Here is a 14,822-nt window from a genome sequence, read left to right as displayed (position 1 = left end):
GGAAGATGGAGCTACTACACGTGTGCTCCGTGCAGGGACCGGGCACTTCACCGTTTGCAGGCACTGCGAGAAGGTCACGCCACAAGAAGACGCTGCTGCTTTTTTTGGTTCTGAACTTTGGTGAGGAAGGAGAGACCGGGAGAAGTTCCTGCAGCACTGCCTTCCTCCTAGGTCAAGTCTGGAATATGGCACTTCATCTCTGCATTCAACTCGCTCCCTCTGTGGGGTTACACTTTACCTGCAGCAGCAGGGTGTTGTAAAGGACACTCAGAGCACCACAGAGCTTTTTATCTGATGTGCAGGCAAAATGGGCACAGGAGTAGGTCAAACCTGAACAAACCTCTATCCTGATGTTTCACTTACTGTATCCTCCAGAATAAAAGCACCCACTTACTCATCTCCAGTTAAAACTGTTAGTTTGCAGAAGCAGCATCCACTCACCTAAGTTTCAGACTGTGACTATTCATTCTACGGATTTGTTAATTCCAACCAATCATTTACTAACATATTAGTGGAGCACTGAGTTTTTATTAGAGACTTTTAAAGGTTGTTTTTTTTCCTCTCCTCCACTCTCTGTAACATTAAGCTCTATGGTGTATTGGGGTCTGTTATTTAAGCACCCTGTAGATGGGAAAAATCTGGTATTTGATCTTTCCATTCCAGTAGAGCTTGCAGCACATTCAGACAATTCATGTTTTGTCTGGGTGAGTGTCAGCAGCACAGTTAGATCTAAGCAGAGACTCCCTTTCATCTGTGTACTAAGGCCCCCACTTCCCCCAGGATGAAGTCAGCAACGAGGTACTGCAGTTGTGGTCAAGCCCCAGAGTGGCATATGCAGATTATAGCAGCAACTTTCAGAAGAGTAAACGACATTTGACTGGGAACGTTAAGTCACTGAATTCAGTCAAGCATTGTAATTCACAATACATACCAAAAGCAACTGTTTTTTGGTGAATCAGAGCCCAAAGTCCAGCTGCTTGTGGAAGGCCACGCTCCTGCAGCGCTTCCCCTCGGGCAGGGGTCAGTCCCAGGAGGCGATCCTTTCCTGCTCGGGAATGAGGCTCCAGTTGGGCGACGGCTTGTCCCTCGCCAGCCAGTTGAAGTCGTCCACCGTGTTCCAGTTGTTGCTGCTCCTGTCCAGCGCGGAGGCCTCGAAGTCCTCCTCGATGCCGGGGTAGCTCCACGAGTAGGGCGCGAAGGCCACCTCGGCGCAGTCCTCGACGACGGCGCGGCTGCTCACGTGCACGTAGAAGCGGCTGCGGCGCGTGCGGTGGGCGCGCAGCTGCTGGCAGGCCAGCACCAGGACGCACTCGCTGCAGCCGTCCACGAGCGCCGAGGCGGAGAGCGGCCCGCACAGCACGGTGCAGCCGCGGCAGTCCCGCACGCGCAGCGTGTTGGCGCTGCCGCGGAGCCGCACGCGGCAGCCGCGCAGCCCGCTCAGCACCACGTCGCGCTGCAGCAGCTCGGCGCGGCCCAGCTCCAGCTCGGCGCCCTCGACGCCGCTGAAGCCGCACAGCGGCTCCGCGTCCTGCTCCCCCTCGGCGCGCCCGGGCGCCGCGGCCGGCGTGGGCTCGGGCTCGGCGGGCGGCTGCTCGGCACCCGCCGCCGCTGCCGCCCCCTCCTTCTTTCGGGCGCGGAAGGCGAATTTCTTCTTGGGCTGGAGCTCCTGGCGCCGCGCGGCCAGGGCCGCCTGCAGCCGCGCCACGGCCTCCTGGCCCTGCCGCACCTCGTAGGGCGCCAGGCAGCGCACGCTCTCGGTGAGCAGCCGCTGCAGGGCCTGCAGCTGCGCGGCCGCCTCCTCGAGCTGCCCGGCGGCCAGCGGCGCCTCCACGGCCTCGCGCTGCCGCGCGAGCGCGGCCACCACGAACTCGCTCCGCTCCTCCTTCACGCCCTGCGCCTCGCGCTGCTGCCGCTGCCGCTCCACGCCCTGCAGCCGCGCCGCCTCCCGCCGCTGCAGCCACTCGGGCAGCACCGCGGCGGCATCGGGCGCCGTGTCCGGCTCCAGCGGCGCCACGAAAGCGGCCGGGGCCCGCGGCACCTCGGCGGGCGCCGCCGCCTCGCCCGCCGCCTCCATCTTGTCCTCCTCCGCCGCGCCGCGCCGCCGCTCACTAAGCGGCTCGCTCATTGGCTACCGCCGGCCGCAGCTGCGCGGCCGCCGCCGATTGGCGGGCGGCGGTAGGGGGAGGAGGGCCGGAGGGAGGGGTCTCCTGCGGTTTTAAAGGGGCCGCCGCCTCTCTGCGGGATGGGGTGAGTCCTGGCGCCAGGTGCTGCGGGGTTCGCGTCCCGCTTCCCGAACCGCCCGCCGCGGCGCCGCTGTGCCCGTGCTCCCCCTCCCGCCACCCGTTCCTCCCTCCCGGCCGCCTGCCGCGCTCGTTCCGCTCCCCTCCGCCCTGCCCCGCCCCGCGCGCGCGGCCGGCGGCCGTTGGGGCGGGCCGGTTCCATCCGGTTCGGCCGGGAGGCGGCGGCCCCGGGCCGTGTCCGCCCGCCTGGGCCGCGCTGCCGCCCGCCGGAGCCTCCCCCGGGCCGGGTGCGCGGGCGGCCCCTCCCGGAGGCCGCAGCCGCCCTCGGGGGGCTCCGCGGGAGCCTCCCGCTTCCTCCTGGGCAATAAAGCGGTTTGTGGAGGTGGCTGGCTGTGCTCCCGGGTGGCTGCCAAGGCGCTGCCAAATCGCCCGTTTTCCTGTTTTTTTTTTTTTCGTTTTTGATCTCGCGGTGGCTTTATTTGAGAAGATTGTTCTGTTGAGGGAAAATATGAGAGCGGCGCGTGTGGGTTATGATAACCTAAAAGGAGGCCTGCGTCTGGGCAGAGCACTGGGGCAAAGGAGACCTTTGACGCTTGTGTGTAAATTTTATGGCTGCGAAGTAAGAGAGGGGCTCTGGTGTTGCTGTAGCCTGTGGAGAGCTGCCGTATCAGTCTCGTGGGAAGTTAGTTTTTGTAAATGAAGTTGGCACAAAGCACTCTTGAAACACATGACAATAAACGGAACTGCTGTGCGGTTCTACAAATACCTTCCTCTCCTCAGTGTTTCCGAATTGCCCAGAGCAACTCCTACAACTCTGCAAATGAAAATGTGGGGAACCAGAGGAACTGCTATGAATTTACTCTCCTGTATTTGGTGGTAGGAGGCATTTTCTCAGCAAATGTAGCTGATGGCCTGTTTGAAAGTAGCTTGTGCTATCGCTTAGAGTCAGGGCAAGCATTTAGTCTGCATTCTCTCAAGTTATCTTTTTTTTTTTTTCTCTTGAGGAATATGGGGTTTAATTTCTATGTCAGATGTGATATAATATCATTAGAGGGTAGGGAGTACTTTGAACCTTAGGTGTAGTAAAGCCAGCCCAGTTAGGATGGGAGAGGAGAAAGGCAGTGCAATGCCTTGGCATCCTTATAATGCACGAAGGACGGACGCAAAAATAGCGAGATAATAATTGTTCTTTGTCATCACTGTTAAAATACAAAGTCAAGGGGTGTCAAGGGATTGTGTGGCAAGAGCGGAGCTTCGGAGCGGGCTGGCGAAGCAGGCGGCAGGAGCGGCGCGGGGCCAAGTCGTCCCCAAGGGGCTGCGCCGCCCTCCTGTAATGAGTGCCCAGCAAACTGGAGGCGATGGGGTCGCCGTGCGGGTGGGTGCTCCGGGCACGACAGCGCTCGGCTGCCTCGGCACCGGCAGCTTCGTGTGCTCGGGGTTTGGCTTCTGGAGCGTGAGATTGGCGGTCGTAAAGATGAAAGCCCTTATGCTGTGGAAAGGGAGAACTCCTGAGAAAGAACGGAAAAGAGAATACTTCATTTTTTTTAATAGAAATGTATGAAAGAATTTCATACAATTTAATAGAACTGTATGTATGAAAGTTTCATTTTAATTAGCAGCCTTTTTTGCCTTGTTCCCACTGGTGTAGGTAATACAGATAGTAACAGTGCTTAACACACATATATAAGAATATTCACAGAAAAATGGTCTTCAGTTGTCTTCAGTATCTGCAAAACCAGATGCTGTGTTGGAGCTTTTGTTAATATAACTTTTTTACTCTTGCACAAATGTGAACAGGCAGCTGAACTGCAGTCTTTCCCACTATATTTGAAAAGATTACAGGCAAACACTACTCTGGTCAAACTGAGTCTATATTTTAAGTTGTTATATAATGATTCCTCTTACTGCACTGGGTTGCTCAGAGAGCTAGGTATGCTAGCTTGGTTTTTCCTATAGCTGATTGGAGATTTAAATTAATGATGCCCAAATGCACTTGTGAATATGAGCTGCTGGGAGAGAGTGAATCATATTACTAATACATAGAAATGACTTTCTGGTTACAAGCAAAAGAACTCCAGATAAAAGAACATGAAGTGTATGACCATAATGAAAATTTGAAAAGGAAGCAATAAAATTCTTCTAGCCTTAGCAACTTGATGTTCCAAGCTTACTTATCCACACTTATAATTTGAGGCTCTGGTGTAATTTATAGTGGTATACTTTTTTTTTTTTTCCTTTTGGTAACACAAAGACTGACAGTTTTCTTCCTGATGCTGCTGGCAGCAACATTTATGTTTAAGGCTGCTTAACATGCTCCAATATAAGTAGTAGAAAAGAGCGAGTTTAGAGTTTCCCAAGCGTGAACCACCTAAATAAAAAGTAAGCCTTGTAGCTCAGGTTTGGATTCTTCTGGTAAATTGCAGGAAGCAAGTTAGTTTTTTGAGAACATGAGACAAAAAGCACATAGTTCTGCCATATATTTTTTCCTGTATTTTTTTTCCTGGAAATGCCTAAGTTTCTCTCTGCTTTGAAAGTAGACAGCAGTCCTTCCAGTCAAACCTTTTGCTGTCACTTGGACTACACAGTGTCCTTCACCTTATGTGAAGTTGCGGTTTGCCCCATGGGACTTGGAAACATTAGCTGCAATACTGTGCTTCCAGATTTCAGCTGGACCTAACCACATGGTTGTAGGTCTGGAATGCTATCTGCCTGGAAATAGTACCTTGATTCAAACTAACTCCGAACAGTATTAACTCATGGCCTTTGAAGCGAGATGCTGCGTTGCATCAGTCAGGTGAAAGTTCAAGATCCTGTCTCATTCAATCATTTTTTTAAAGAAGAGTGGGCTGTATATATAAAAGCAACATCCACAGAAGCAGCTGGGTGTCCAGATGCACATAACAGATTTTTAACCCTGAGAAGAATACCCTGGTCCACTGGTTTGTGAAGGTTAGGAGCTTAGTAGCTGGTCGCACAATCTTCTGCTGATGAAGTGGAGCAAAGAAGTAAACGCCCATATTCCTTATTGTAGGTTTTATTCCAGAGTGATACCTGCACATTGCATCACAACACAGAAAGTGCTGCTTGGTCTTCCAGCTGTGTTTTCAAGAAAAGCAACAGCAGCTGTGTCTTGCTTGGAGCTCTGGGATAGGTGATGATCTCTGGACACCTGTTGCATTGAGCTGCTCCAGATGAGATGGGTAGACACAGAATGACTTCTGGCCCCAGAGCTGGTATCTCAGTGCCTTACAAACCGTAGTATCCTACTGCCAGGTTTGGCGAGGACTCTTTGATCTAGCATTAAGTGAGATACAAGCTGAACTATCACTCATGTGATAGTTTCAGTACATTTTGCATGGTGGAACGTGCTTCGGCAAAAGTGACGGTCAGGGCTTTGTATCTTGGTGTTCGGCTTTCGAAAAACTAACAAATTCCTTGAGCATTATGGTTGGCATACCTATTGTTTTCCAAAACAGCTTCTGTTTGGATTGAAATGATCTTCTGCATACATTTGGCCATATGGAAAGGCAAGACAATGTAAAATATGTATGTTTTTTTAGAACACTAATTAGAGAGTTAGAGCAACAGCTATAAAACTTACTTGCTGCATCTTAATTGCTGTGAGTAATACGAAAGCTTTGAAATGTAATCCTTGGGAATGCTTAAGATCCTAATTATATACCAGCCAGTCGAGGTGCACTTGTTTGGAAACAGGTCTGTGCCGGCCTCTTCTGAGAACTAGGTGTTCCTAATACCAGAGGTGGAGAAACACTAATTTATATGAAAATGAATTATCCTCAAAAAGACAGGAGCTGACTTCAAAGCATAGCATTTTATGACAAGACAAACTTCAAGATTAATGAAGCAGGGCCCAGATACACTGAACACACACGATTAAGCCTTAAAGAGGACATAGGTTTAGCTTCTAGTTCCAGACCTAGCTTCTAATTGGAGTTTAGGATTCTAACTTGCTATTTGTCATGAGTTAAGTTTTAGAGTCTGAGCTGTAAACCACAGATGCTGTGTTATGGACTGTGCTTATTCTACTTATCCTTTTGAGGTAGATATTTTCTCAGTCCTGAGTTCCTTTTTTTTTTTTTTTTTTTTCCTTCCAGAGCCTTTAAATTGCACATGTAGGCTGTAGGCTATCAAATCATATTCAAGGAAGACTGCTTCTTCCTATTACTTGCATTTACTCTTCACTCTATATCTCGGAAAATGATTTGTCACATTGATGCACTTCCTAGGGATAGCAGCAAGACTTACATTACAGCAGTCTTTATTCATATAGAAATCTTGCACAGCTACTTTCTATAAGGCTCCTAGCAATAGCCAAGTTAACACCTTTCTTAACCATTCTTCTCCAAAGTTGTGACTGTATTTATAATGCCTTTTTTCTTTCTTATTTTGCCTTGTACATGTACAATGGTCACTTAATGTGCCTGTATTTCTTTCTTTTCTGAACATGAATACTTCTGTTTTGACATTTTTTACCCCAGCCTGTGTCCATCCACGCACCCTTAACTATCACTATATACTTATTGAATGTTTTTTTTTTTTTTTTCTCTCCTACATGTCTGTGCTAAACAAGCTATGGAGCGTCTCCAAATTTTCTACCCTCATGCTGTAGTTCAAATTTCATCTGTAAATTTTGGCATCTAGTTGTGGAGATTTTTTTTTTTTGAGATATTCTAGTAGAGTTTTCTCTTAAGAAGTGGTGTCTTCTTTTTTTTTTTTTTTTTTTTTTTTAATCAATGCATTCCAGTGGTATCTTAGAACTATTCTCTTAACTTGTTAGGTAGAGGTGCTAATGTTTCATTCTCCTCTTCAAGGCACTAAGGTGCTTTAAAGAATCCATGACTCCATTAAAATACCTTACCTAAGGCAAGGGATAGTTATCCTTCATGTGTTCCAGTAATAATTTCAATAATTTTGCAATACCATTTTTTTCAATGTGAGGTCCAGTCACCATATTTTTCTGTTTCTACTCACAGTCTGCCAGAAGTTGGGTCTCACAGAAACTTAGTTCTCCAGAATCTGCTCTTCAGCCACATAGAGACTTGGCTTTTTATGGTATTGCTGTAAAACTCTTGTTTGGAGGTTCAGCCTTCGTTACCTTTCCTTGCAACCTACACCTAACAATGAAGCTTTCAGATATTTATTGGTTAGGTATTCATGTGTTTGATAGGAATAATATTGCAGTCATACAGCTTTTGCAATGCAGTAATGATTCATAATTTATGCAGTTATGAACCTGGTTTTGCGGGTAATGTTCTGTGCAAGTAAGGCACTGTATCAGGTTGAAATTTGTAATGTTCAGGAAATTTTTATCTGTGACCTAAGTATCGGTGGTAACTAGTCAAAATTTGACAGGAGTTCATATGGTTATTGAAGAGCTGAATTTTGCCCGTCATATGTTGCATTTATATTCCAAGTTAAAACCCTTGCTTCCGTTCATGCCCCTGCATTTGAGTGGCCTACTTCTGAACAACGTTGTGACTTCTACTTTTCTATTGCTTGTATTTTTTTAATGAAAACCTATTTGTTTCTGTGCATTTGTGCACCCAACTTGTGTTACTAGTTGATAAAGGAAATGCGTAGCTGGGGAAATGGCGGGTCTGGGGATGAGCTGCTAGAGAAAGCTGCTGAGGGCCGGGGAGGTGCGGGAGCGCCAGCACTGAGCCGCAGCAGCGCCGGGTCTGGACGCAGCCCGAGGGAGCAAGGCTGCAGCGGAGCGGGTAGCGCTCGCTCCCACCCGATGCATCTCAGAAAGGATGCTGTGAGCTGAAGTTACTAAGGAATTACTCAGGCAACAATCTGCTGCTTCTTGGTCTGCCTTTGGGTACTAACTCGTGATGGTACAAGAACGGAAAGAGCAGGAAAAGCAGGCAGAATAATAAGAAAGTGACTTGACCAAGGAGAAACCTTCAGGCAGAAAGGAAGGGAAAGCGCTTTTGTATTTGTATTGTTCTTCCTCTTGATAGCTAAGCCTGATTTTGACTTCTGCACACTCTGTCATCCCAAGGCTATATATCTCACTTGACTCCAAATGTCAATTGGTATCTTTGCACACCTAGGACAGCAGCAGTTGTTATATATGTAAAATGTTGAATTTCTTTACCACATCAAATATGAAGATTTAGGTTGAATAGGACTGCTCTGGGCAGAAGAGCTTGGACACCTCAAGCCTTCCTCTCTAGGGTATGAAGGCAGTGAGAAGAGGGGGAGCTCTTGGGCAATGATTCTCAGCTCAGAAACACCATATGATCCTCTTAAACATAAATACTTAAATACAAAGGGCAACATGTTTTCTGTACAATCACGGTTTGGAAAACTTTGTAGTACATCAGTACAGATCACACTATAGTTGTAGACAGAATTCAAACTTCTTGGTGCAAGATATAACATTAAGTGCATACTTCAATCTGGTGCATAAAGTCATACCCAACTCCTGATTTTTTTTATTCACTCTTTCTACCTGAGCCACACTTGTTTCTGAACAGAAGTAAATATAGAAATTATGCAAATTTGCTTCTGCAGAGGGAGTGGAGGGCTATAATAGGTTGTGGTTTGGTTCTGTTCACTCGGTGACCAAGTAAAGGGTTTTCGTCCTTAAACTCACCGCCTTATGTAGATTGAGAAATCTAGTAGTTTCAGAGTGCCTCACTGTTTAGACTTTATCTCTCCTTCCGGTTTTGTACTGTCTCTGTTTATCAAGGTTATTACTAACACTGCTTTGAAACATCCTTCAGGGAACGTAAGTGTCAATTATGGTACAATCTGATAAATTATGTACCTTGTCTGGTATTGCTTATGATAAGGGAATTGATTCAGCATCATTTGTTGTCTTCCTACTGTTCCATCTTTGTATTGTCTGTTTCCTACTTGTGGTTTCTGCCGGAGCGGGAGGGCGAGGCTGTGCTGTGGAGCTGTTCTGCCTCGGAGCTGGCTCCTTCCTGGCACAGCTCCTTCCCGGGAGTCAAACCTGGAGAAAGGCGGGGGGTCTCTCCAGGTCAGGAGTTGGGGCTCGAGACAAGTCCTCTGAAGTCGGTGATGCTGAGTGGTTTGGGCAGAGCTGGCCCCTGCAGCAGTTGCTGGAGTCGGGGGCGTTGGGGGTTTGGCCGTTCTGGTTCACTCGCTCTGGTTTCGGAAGCGTGCGCTGCACGGGCAGGTCGGATGCTGAGTGCTTGATGGGCAGGGTTTGTGTTGGAAGTGTTGGCTGCTCAAGGCCATCTTGGACTGGTAAAAAGTGAAGTTCATGTCCTGGTGGTGCCTGCATGGCAGGATGCGTGCGGGATCCCGCAGGCTCATCCTGAGGGCTGTGTGCCAGGGTAGGACTTGGCTGTGCGGGGAGCAGTCGGAAACTCCACGTTTGTACTGTGGCTGTGCGCAGGAACACGAGTGGCAGGTGAGCTGGCTTCAGCAGTAGTTTGGCACCAGGCTTGACCTTTGTGATCCACATTCGAGCATGAAATAATTCCATTAATTAAAAAATAACATAACCAGATTGTCAATAAAAAACGTTTAGGTACTGACTTTTTTCATAAATATCTGGCCACCTGTTTCTTGGGAGAAGTTCCACTTTAACTATACTGCCCATAAGCTGTTTTCATGTCTTTGTATTCAAAACCTAAAAACTTAGTATTTTCTGAGATATAAAGCTAATAAAGAGGAATATGTTGCTAAATAAAGTCTTCAAATCCTTGTCTCTAAGGAGTTTAATAAAATTAATTTTTAAGGAAAAAAAAAAGGCTGCTGTGTAAGTCCTTGGGAATTACAATTATTAACATATAAAGGGTCTTTAGATTTCTTGTTTTAAAGTCATTAGCATACATAACTCTTCATGCAAAGAATCTGCTTTCAATCTTTTTTTTTTTATATAAACTAGGCCTGTAGGATCTGAACAAAAAATATTTTTAATGAAGAATATGGTAAGCATTTTAAGTTTAATTTTGTATAATAATAATAAAAAGCTTGTATCGGATCACATTAATACTTTTAAGCAAAACAAACTGTAGACCTGTATCAGTGAACCTTCAGTGCTGTACGCTTTGAGTCAAATCCAGCATTTTTAGGTTACTTTTTTCTAATGCATCTGTCTCTGGAATTTGTCTTTTTTAAAAAAAAAAAACAACAACATCAAAAAAAAGTATATTCTAAGTCACCTATATTCTGAGAGGGTGAAACTTCATCTTTTTCAAGGTGACCTTGCATTACATGTATTCCTGGGGACTCCTGCTCCCCCCTTAAGCGGCCCCGCCAAAAAAAAAAAAAAAAAAAAAAAGGCTTAGTGTTTTGCAGCTTTAACCTGAGGAAAATTAACCCAGCTCTTAAAAAAAAAAAAAAAAGTGGAGAAGAGCAGACTGTTTTTTGCCTTTCCTTTCAGCCCCAACGGCCCCAACTTTTAACCGAAAGTAAACAGCTCGGGCGCGCAAGGATGGCCAGCTCCGCAGCCCCCCCCCCCCCCCCCCCCCCCGGCCCCAAAAGCTTTAAAAAAAAAAAAAAAAAAAAAAAAAAAAAAAAAAAAAGACAAGACAGAACTTTTTAAAGGGCCTGTCTTTCCAAGATGCCAGACGAGGAGCGGGCTGGCGCTGCCGGTGCCGGTGGCGCTGCCCGCGCGGCGCGGCGCGGTGCGGTGCGGTGCGGTGCCGCGCGGCGGCTCGGGCTCCGCGGCGCTCGCCGCTCTCCCCGCTCGCTCGCTCGCTCTCTCTCTTCCCCCCTCCCTTGCTCGCTCTCTCGCGCTCCCTCTCTCTCTCTTACACTGCCAGCCCCTGATGTGATGGCGAAGAAACCCCGTTGACAAGGCACTGCTTTTTCATGACGGTGAGTTTCCCTTTGAGTGTATTATAATTTTGTGATAAAAATTTCAAGGAAAAAAAAAACACACAACCTCCTTCCTCCCTTCCTTCGGGGAGGGAAAAGAGAGGGGGGAAATCTATCTCCAGACAGACAGAAAAGAAAGAGGAGCAAATTAACAACCAGGAGTTGCCAAAACCAGGATATTAGGTTTCAGCCCAGAGAGCTATTGGCTCTGGGGCTATGTATATAAATATATATCTAGAGAGTGAGCGAGCGAGAGGGGAGACGAGGAGGAAGAAGAGGGATATTTTGTGGGTGGCTGTTTGGGCAGATGTGGATTCACATGGAAGTGAACTATATATATATTTTTTTCATCGACACTAGTGGTGGTGGCGGCTGCTGAGGGCACTTAAAAAAAAAGTTGTTTCTTAAAATAAAGGCGGAGGGGGGGGAGAGAGATAAGGTTTCAGGTCCAGGCTGATAGCTGCAGAGAGGGGAGAGGTTTGGTGTTTTTTTTTTTTTTTTCTTTGCTGATGCCATGCAAATTCAGGAGAGGAGGGAAGAAAAATCTCTTTTAATGACTCATTGATTGAGCCGGTTTAAAATTAGTTGTTGTTGTTGTCTTTTTTTTTTTTTTCCGCCCCCTTGATGGCCATCAAGAGAGGGATGGAAAGAGGAGAGGAGGGAGAGAGAGCGTGTGTGTATGTGTGAGTGTGAGAGAGAGAGTGAGACGGAGAGAGGGGGATAGAGAGAGTGTGTGAGGGAGAAAGAAAAATAATCTTTTCAAATCTCCTCCCTCTTTTTTTTTTTCCCCCTCGTTTCTTTGCTTTTCTCTAAAGCTCTGTGGTCTGTGAAACACTCTTTCTTCCTCCTCCTCAGAAAATGGAGACACTTTGTCTCTCCTGCTTGTGGAGCTGGGAAGGATTTTTCTTTCCTTTTTTTTTTTTTTTTTCTTTTTCACTCCTGGCTTAATTTTTTCCTTTCCATCCTTCGCTCGCTACCACCCTAATCTTGTCGTTTCTTTGAGCTTGTGTCTCAGATTCGTGCCTGCCGGGGATTTATTTTTCACTTGTTTCCTCGTTTTCTGTGTCGCCGCTAGATTTGATTTGATTTGTTTGCTTCTTTATTCGCAATTTCCTCTGAACTGCTCCGTGTTTCATGCTTTTAAGCAAAGGATGGAAATGGTGCTCTTTTTGTGTGCGCGAATTTTCTGTCGGAAGGTTTGGACTAATGTGTTTTTCAATTATTATTATTTTGTTGTGTGGTTTTTTTTCTATCTTTTTGTGTTTTTTTTTTTCCTGACTTTTTCGTTTCTTCCTCTTCAGGATGAAGTTTTAGATTTTTTTTTTCTCCTCTTGGAGAGAGAATATTTGACTGTAATGCCTCTAAAGCGTAGCAATAAACCGTCTCTTTCTGGAGTAACCTGTTTGGTTTTCATTCGGAGTGGGTGTGTGTCGGCTTCTTTGTGCTATCAGATTATATTCCATATTCAATGTTTTATAAATATCATTTTTAATTGCGACTAAAAAAAATTAAGATGGTGATTTTCTTAAGTACTCAGTTAACTTTTATTGGTTATGGGAGGGGGTTATCTAGTTTTCATTTGCTTTTGACATTAGTTGTAAAATTAATTTACAGATTGTGGATTATAGTAGAAATAAAGCAGATCTAGTTATGTTTTAAAAATATAAGGGGGGGGGAGTGTCTGTTTAGAGGACACATCTGTATTTATTTGAAGCTGTTAATACTGAGGGAAGGACAGAATGAGATCTTGAGGCCTTTGCTTTCCCTGATCCTAAGCTCCTGCTGCCCCAGTTCTGGTCTTTTTGGGGCGAAATAACGGTAGCATTAAGACAAACAAAAACCGAAGCATTGGGAAGGAGAGGGGACGGGGTCCCGCAGCAGTCGCCGCGGCCGCGCGGGCTCGGCGGCGGGCGCCCGTGGGCGCGGGAGGGAGCAGGGAAGATGGCGCCGCCTGGCTTCCTGCCAGCGTTTGTTGCGCACTTTCGCCGTGGCTCTCCTCCCCCACGGGCGCCATTTTACGGTCCTTTCTGCTGTGGCTGCGCCGCGCGGGGCGTCGCCGCCGCCGCTGCCGAGCGCGCCCGCGTCCCGCAGTGTGGCTGGAACGTTGCCCCGCTGGTCTGAGAAACATTGTCTCCAAACTTACCAGTTACCCGTTTTTTATTTAGAAAATCGATAAATCGATGTAAGAAGTGTTTATTATTATTATTATTTTCTTCCAATATGTGTTTCACGGCGAGAGGGTTCTTAGGTTCTTTCTTTGTGTCCAGGGGAGGGGAAAGAAAAGGAAGGTTAGTCCCATTAAATCTCTTACATTGAACCTGCTCATTTGTAGGCTTCCCACATCCCTCGAACAACCTTGGTTGATGATCCTGTGAGCTATTAAACTTTGTTCCAGAGTGGGCCGGGACCCATGTTTTTTAAACCTGTAAACATGAGTTTACATCTCGTTTGTATACACCTCCAAAGCCGATTTCTTGACAAGATACGTGCCCACAGGTGAAGAAGGGGAAAAGTTTGGGGTTTGCGTTTGAAAGATGATTCTCATCCACCGGGTAATCTGAAGAAAAGGACATAACAATGAAACGTATCTTTATACAGAGTTGAGTGCAACACATATGACAAAGGCATCATTACAGTATTAAAGGATTCAGTCTTCATCTTGGTAGAATTTAAGGGTAAATAACTTCTAGGTGGATGAGCACCTTATTTTTGTTGCTTTTGCTCTCCTGGTAGGATTTTATTTTGTTTTATTTTATTCTTAGACTAATTCCTTTCTCCATGATTAGTTTTTACCCCACATGAAGTATTTTTTCTTCTATGTGGCTTGAAGTTCTCAACTCTATTTTAATAGGCTTTTTGAGCTGTGTTTTGGTGCGTGTATTTCTTTTATGTTAGAATTGAGAAATTATAAATCGTCTTTTTTTTTTTTTTTTTTTTAAGACACCGCAATTTTTTTACCAACTCTGTATAATCTGACCTATGCTCTTGATGCTTGAGCTTAATACCAACAATGCTGAATTAAACAACAGTAGGTATGCTGCCAAACCAGCCCATGATGACCCCTTAGGGAGTGTGGAATGCTTGTTTAATTCTCATTTTACACGTTTTGCTACATCATTGGAGGACTTGCCCCCACCTCTTGCTCATTCCTGTAGGCAGTGGCAGGTCTCATTATTTGAGATTATTTTTAAAGCCTTTTAAATTCTTTGACTGTTAATGTTGAAGGGTTGTGAAATAAACACGGTTGTGTATTTGATATATCCAGAGATTTTTTTTCAGAATATAAACTTTTCTAAAGTCTTCCTGGAGGCCAACATTTATTTATTTATTTATTTATTTTTTAAATTTAAATTTGCCCATCCTTGAAGCCGTTACTTTTTATTATTGATAGCAGTGGTCTTGGGTTACAAGGCTTGAGAATGTATGTTTTTAATGTTTGTGTATATTTATAATACATTTTTCCTAATAAATATTTATAATAATTTTGTTAGTGGATGACAGATTCCTTCTGGATTTTTTTCATTTGTAAAGTTTCTTCCACTTCTGAAGTGTCACTTCATTCATAAAGTGACAAAAAATGTAATAGAGATTACCAGTGATGAATACCCTTTGCCCTGACCCGCACACATCAAAGCAAAATGCATCTTCATTTGAGCACAGATGTTTGAAGGCTATAATTAAAATACGCAAGTTCCATTCTTTTTAGATGTACCCTTTGGTCAGATCTGAGCTTTAAACCTTTTCCTTCCTGTATGTGTA

At 45.7% G+C, this 14,822-nt stretch overlaps 2 protein-coding genes across 4 annotated transcripts in view; one reads left to right on the top strand and one right to left on the bottom strand.

Annotated features, from left to right (window-relative positions):
* Positions 1 to 1,019: 1,019 nt before the first annotated feature.
* On the bottom strand, positions 1,020 to 2,078 carry TBCC (tubulin folding cofactor C). The gene has a single exon (XM_088531469.1). The coding sequence runs from the start codon at positions 2,072 to 2,074 to the stop codon at positions 1,022 to 1,024; it is 1,053 nt and encodes a 350-aa protein (XP_088387595.1). The 5' UTR covers positions 2,075 to 2,078; the 3' UTR covers positions 1,020 to 1,021.
* A 130-nt stretch (positions 2,079 to 2,208) lies between these two features.
* The window catches only part of BICRAL (BICRA like chromatin remodeling complex associated protein), a 40,006-nt gene continuing 27,392 nt past the window's right edge, over positions 2,209 to 14,822 (top strand). For 2 of the 3 annotated variants that reach the window (XM_010223825.2, XM_010223824.2), the window contains exon 1: positions 10,933 to 11,063. Coding sequence is in view for 1 of the 3 variants with exons in the window: in XM_010223824.2 (XP_010222126.2) it covers positions 11,058 to 11,063 (6 nt within the window). In the remaining 2 variants the exon portion in view is untranslated. Of the gene's footprint in view, positions 2,248 to 10,932; positions 11,064 to 14,822 lie in introns of those variants that run through there. The other variant, XM_088531658.1, reaches the window with a different exon arrangement.

This window comes from Tinamus guttatus, unplaced genomic scaffold, assembly GCF_059628265.1.
Source record: "Tinamus guttatus ecotype Peru unplaced genomic scaffold, ASM5962826v1 Tinamus_guttatus_pri_ptg000033l, whole genome shotgun sequence".
NCBI classification, from domain to species: Eukaryota; Metazoa; Chordata; class Aves; order Tinamiformes; family Tinamidae; genus Tinamus; species Tinamus guttatus.
This window is presented reverse-complemented; position numbering and strand designations above follow the sequence as displayed.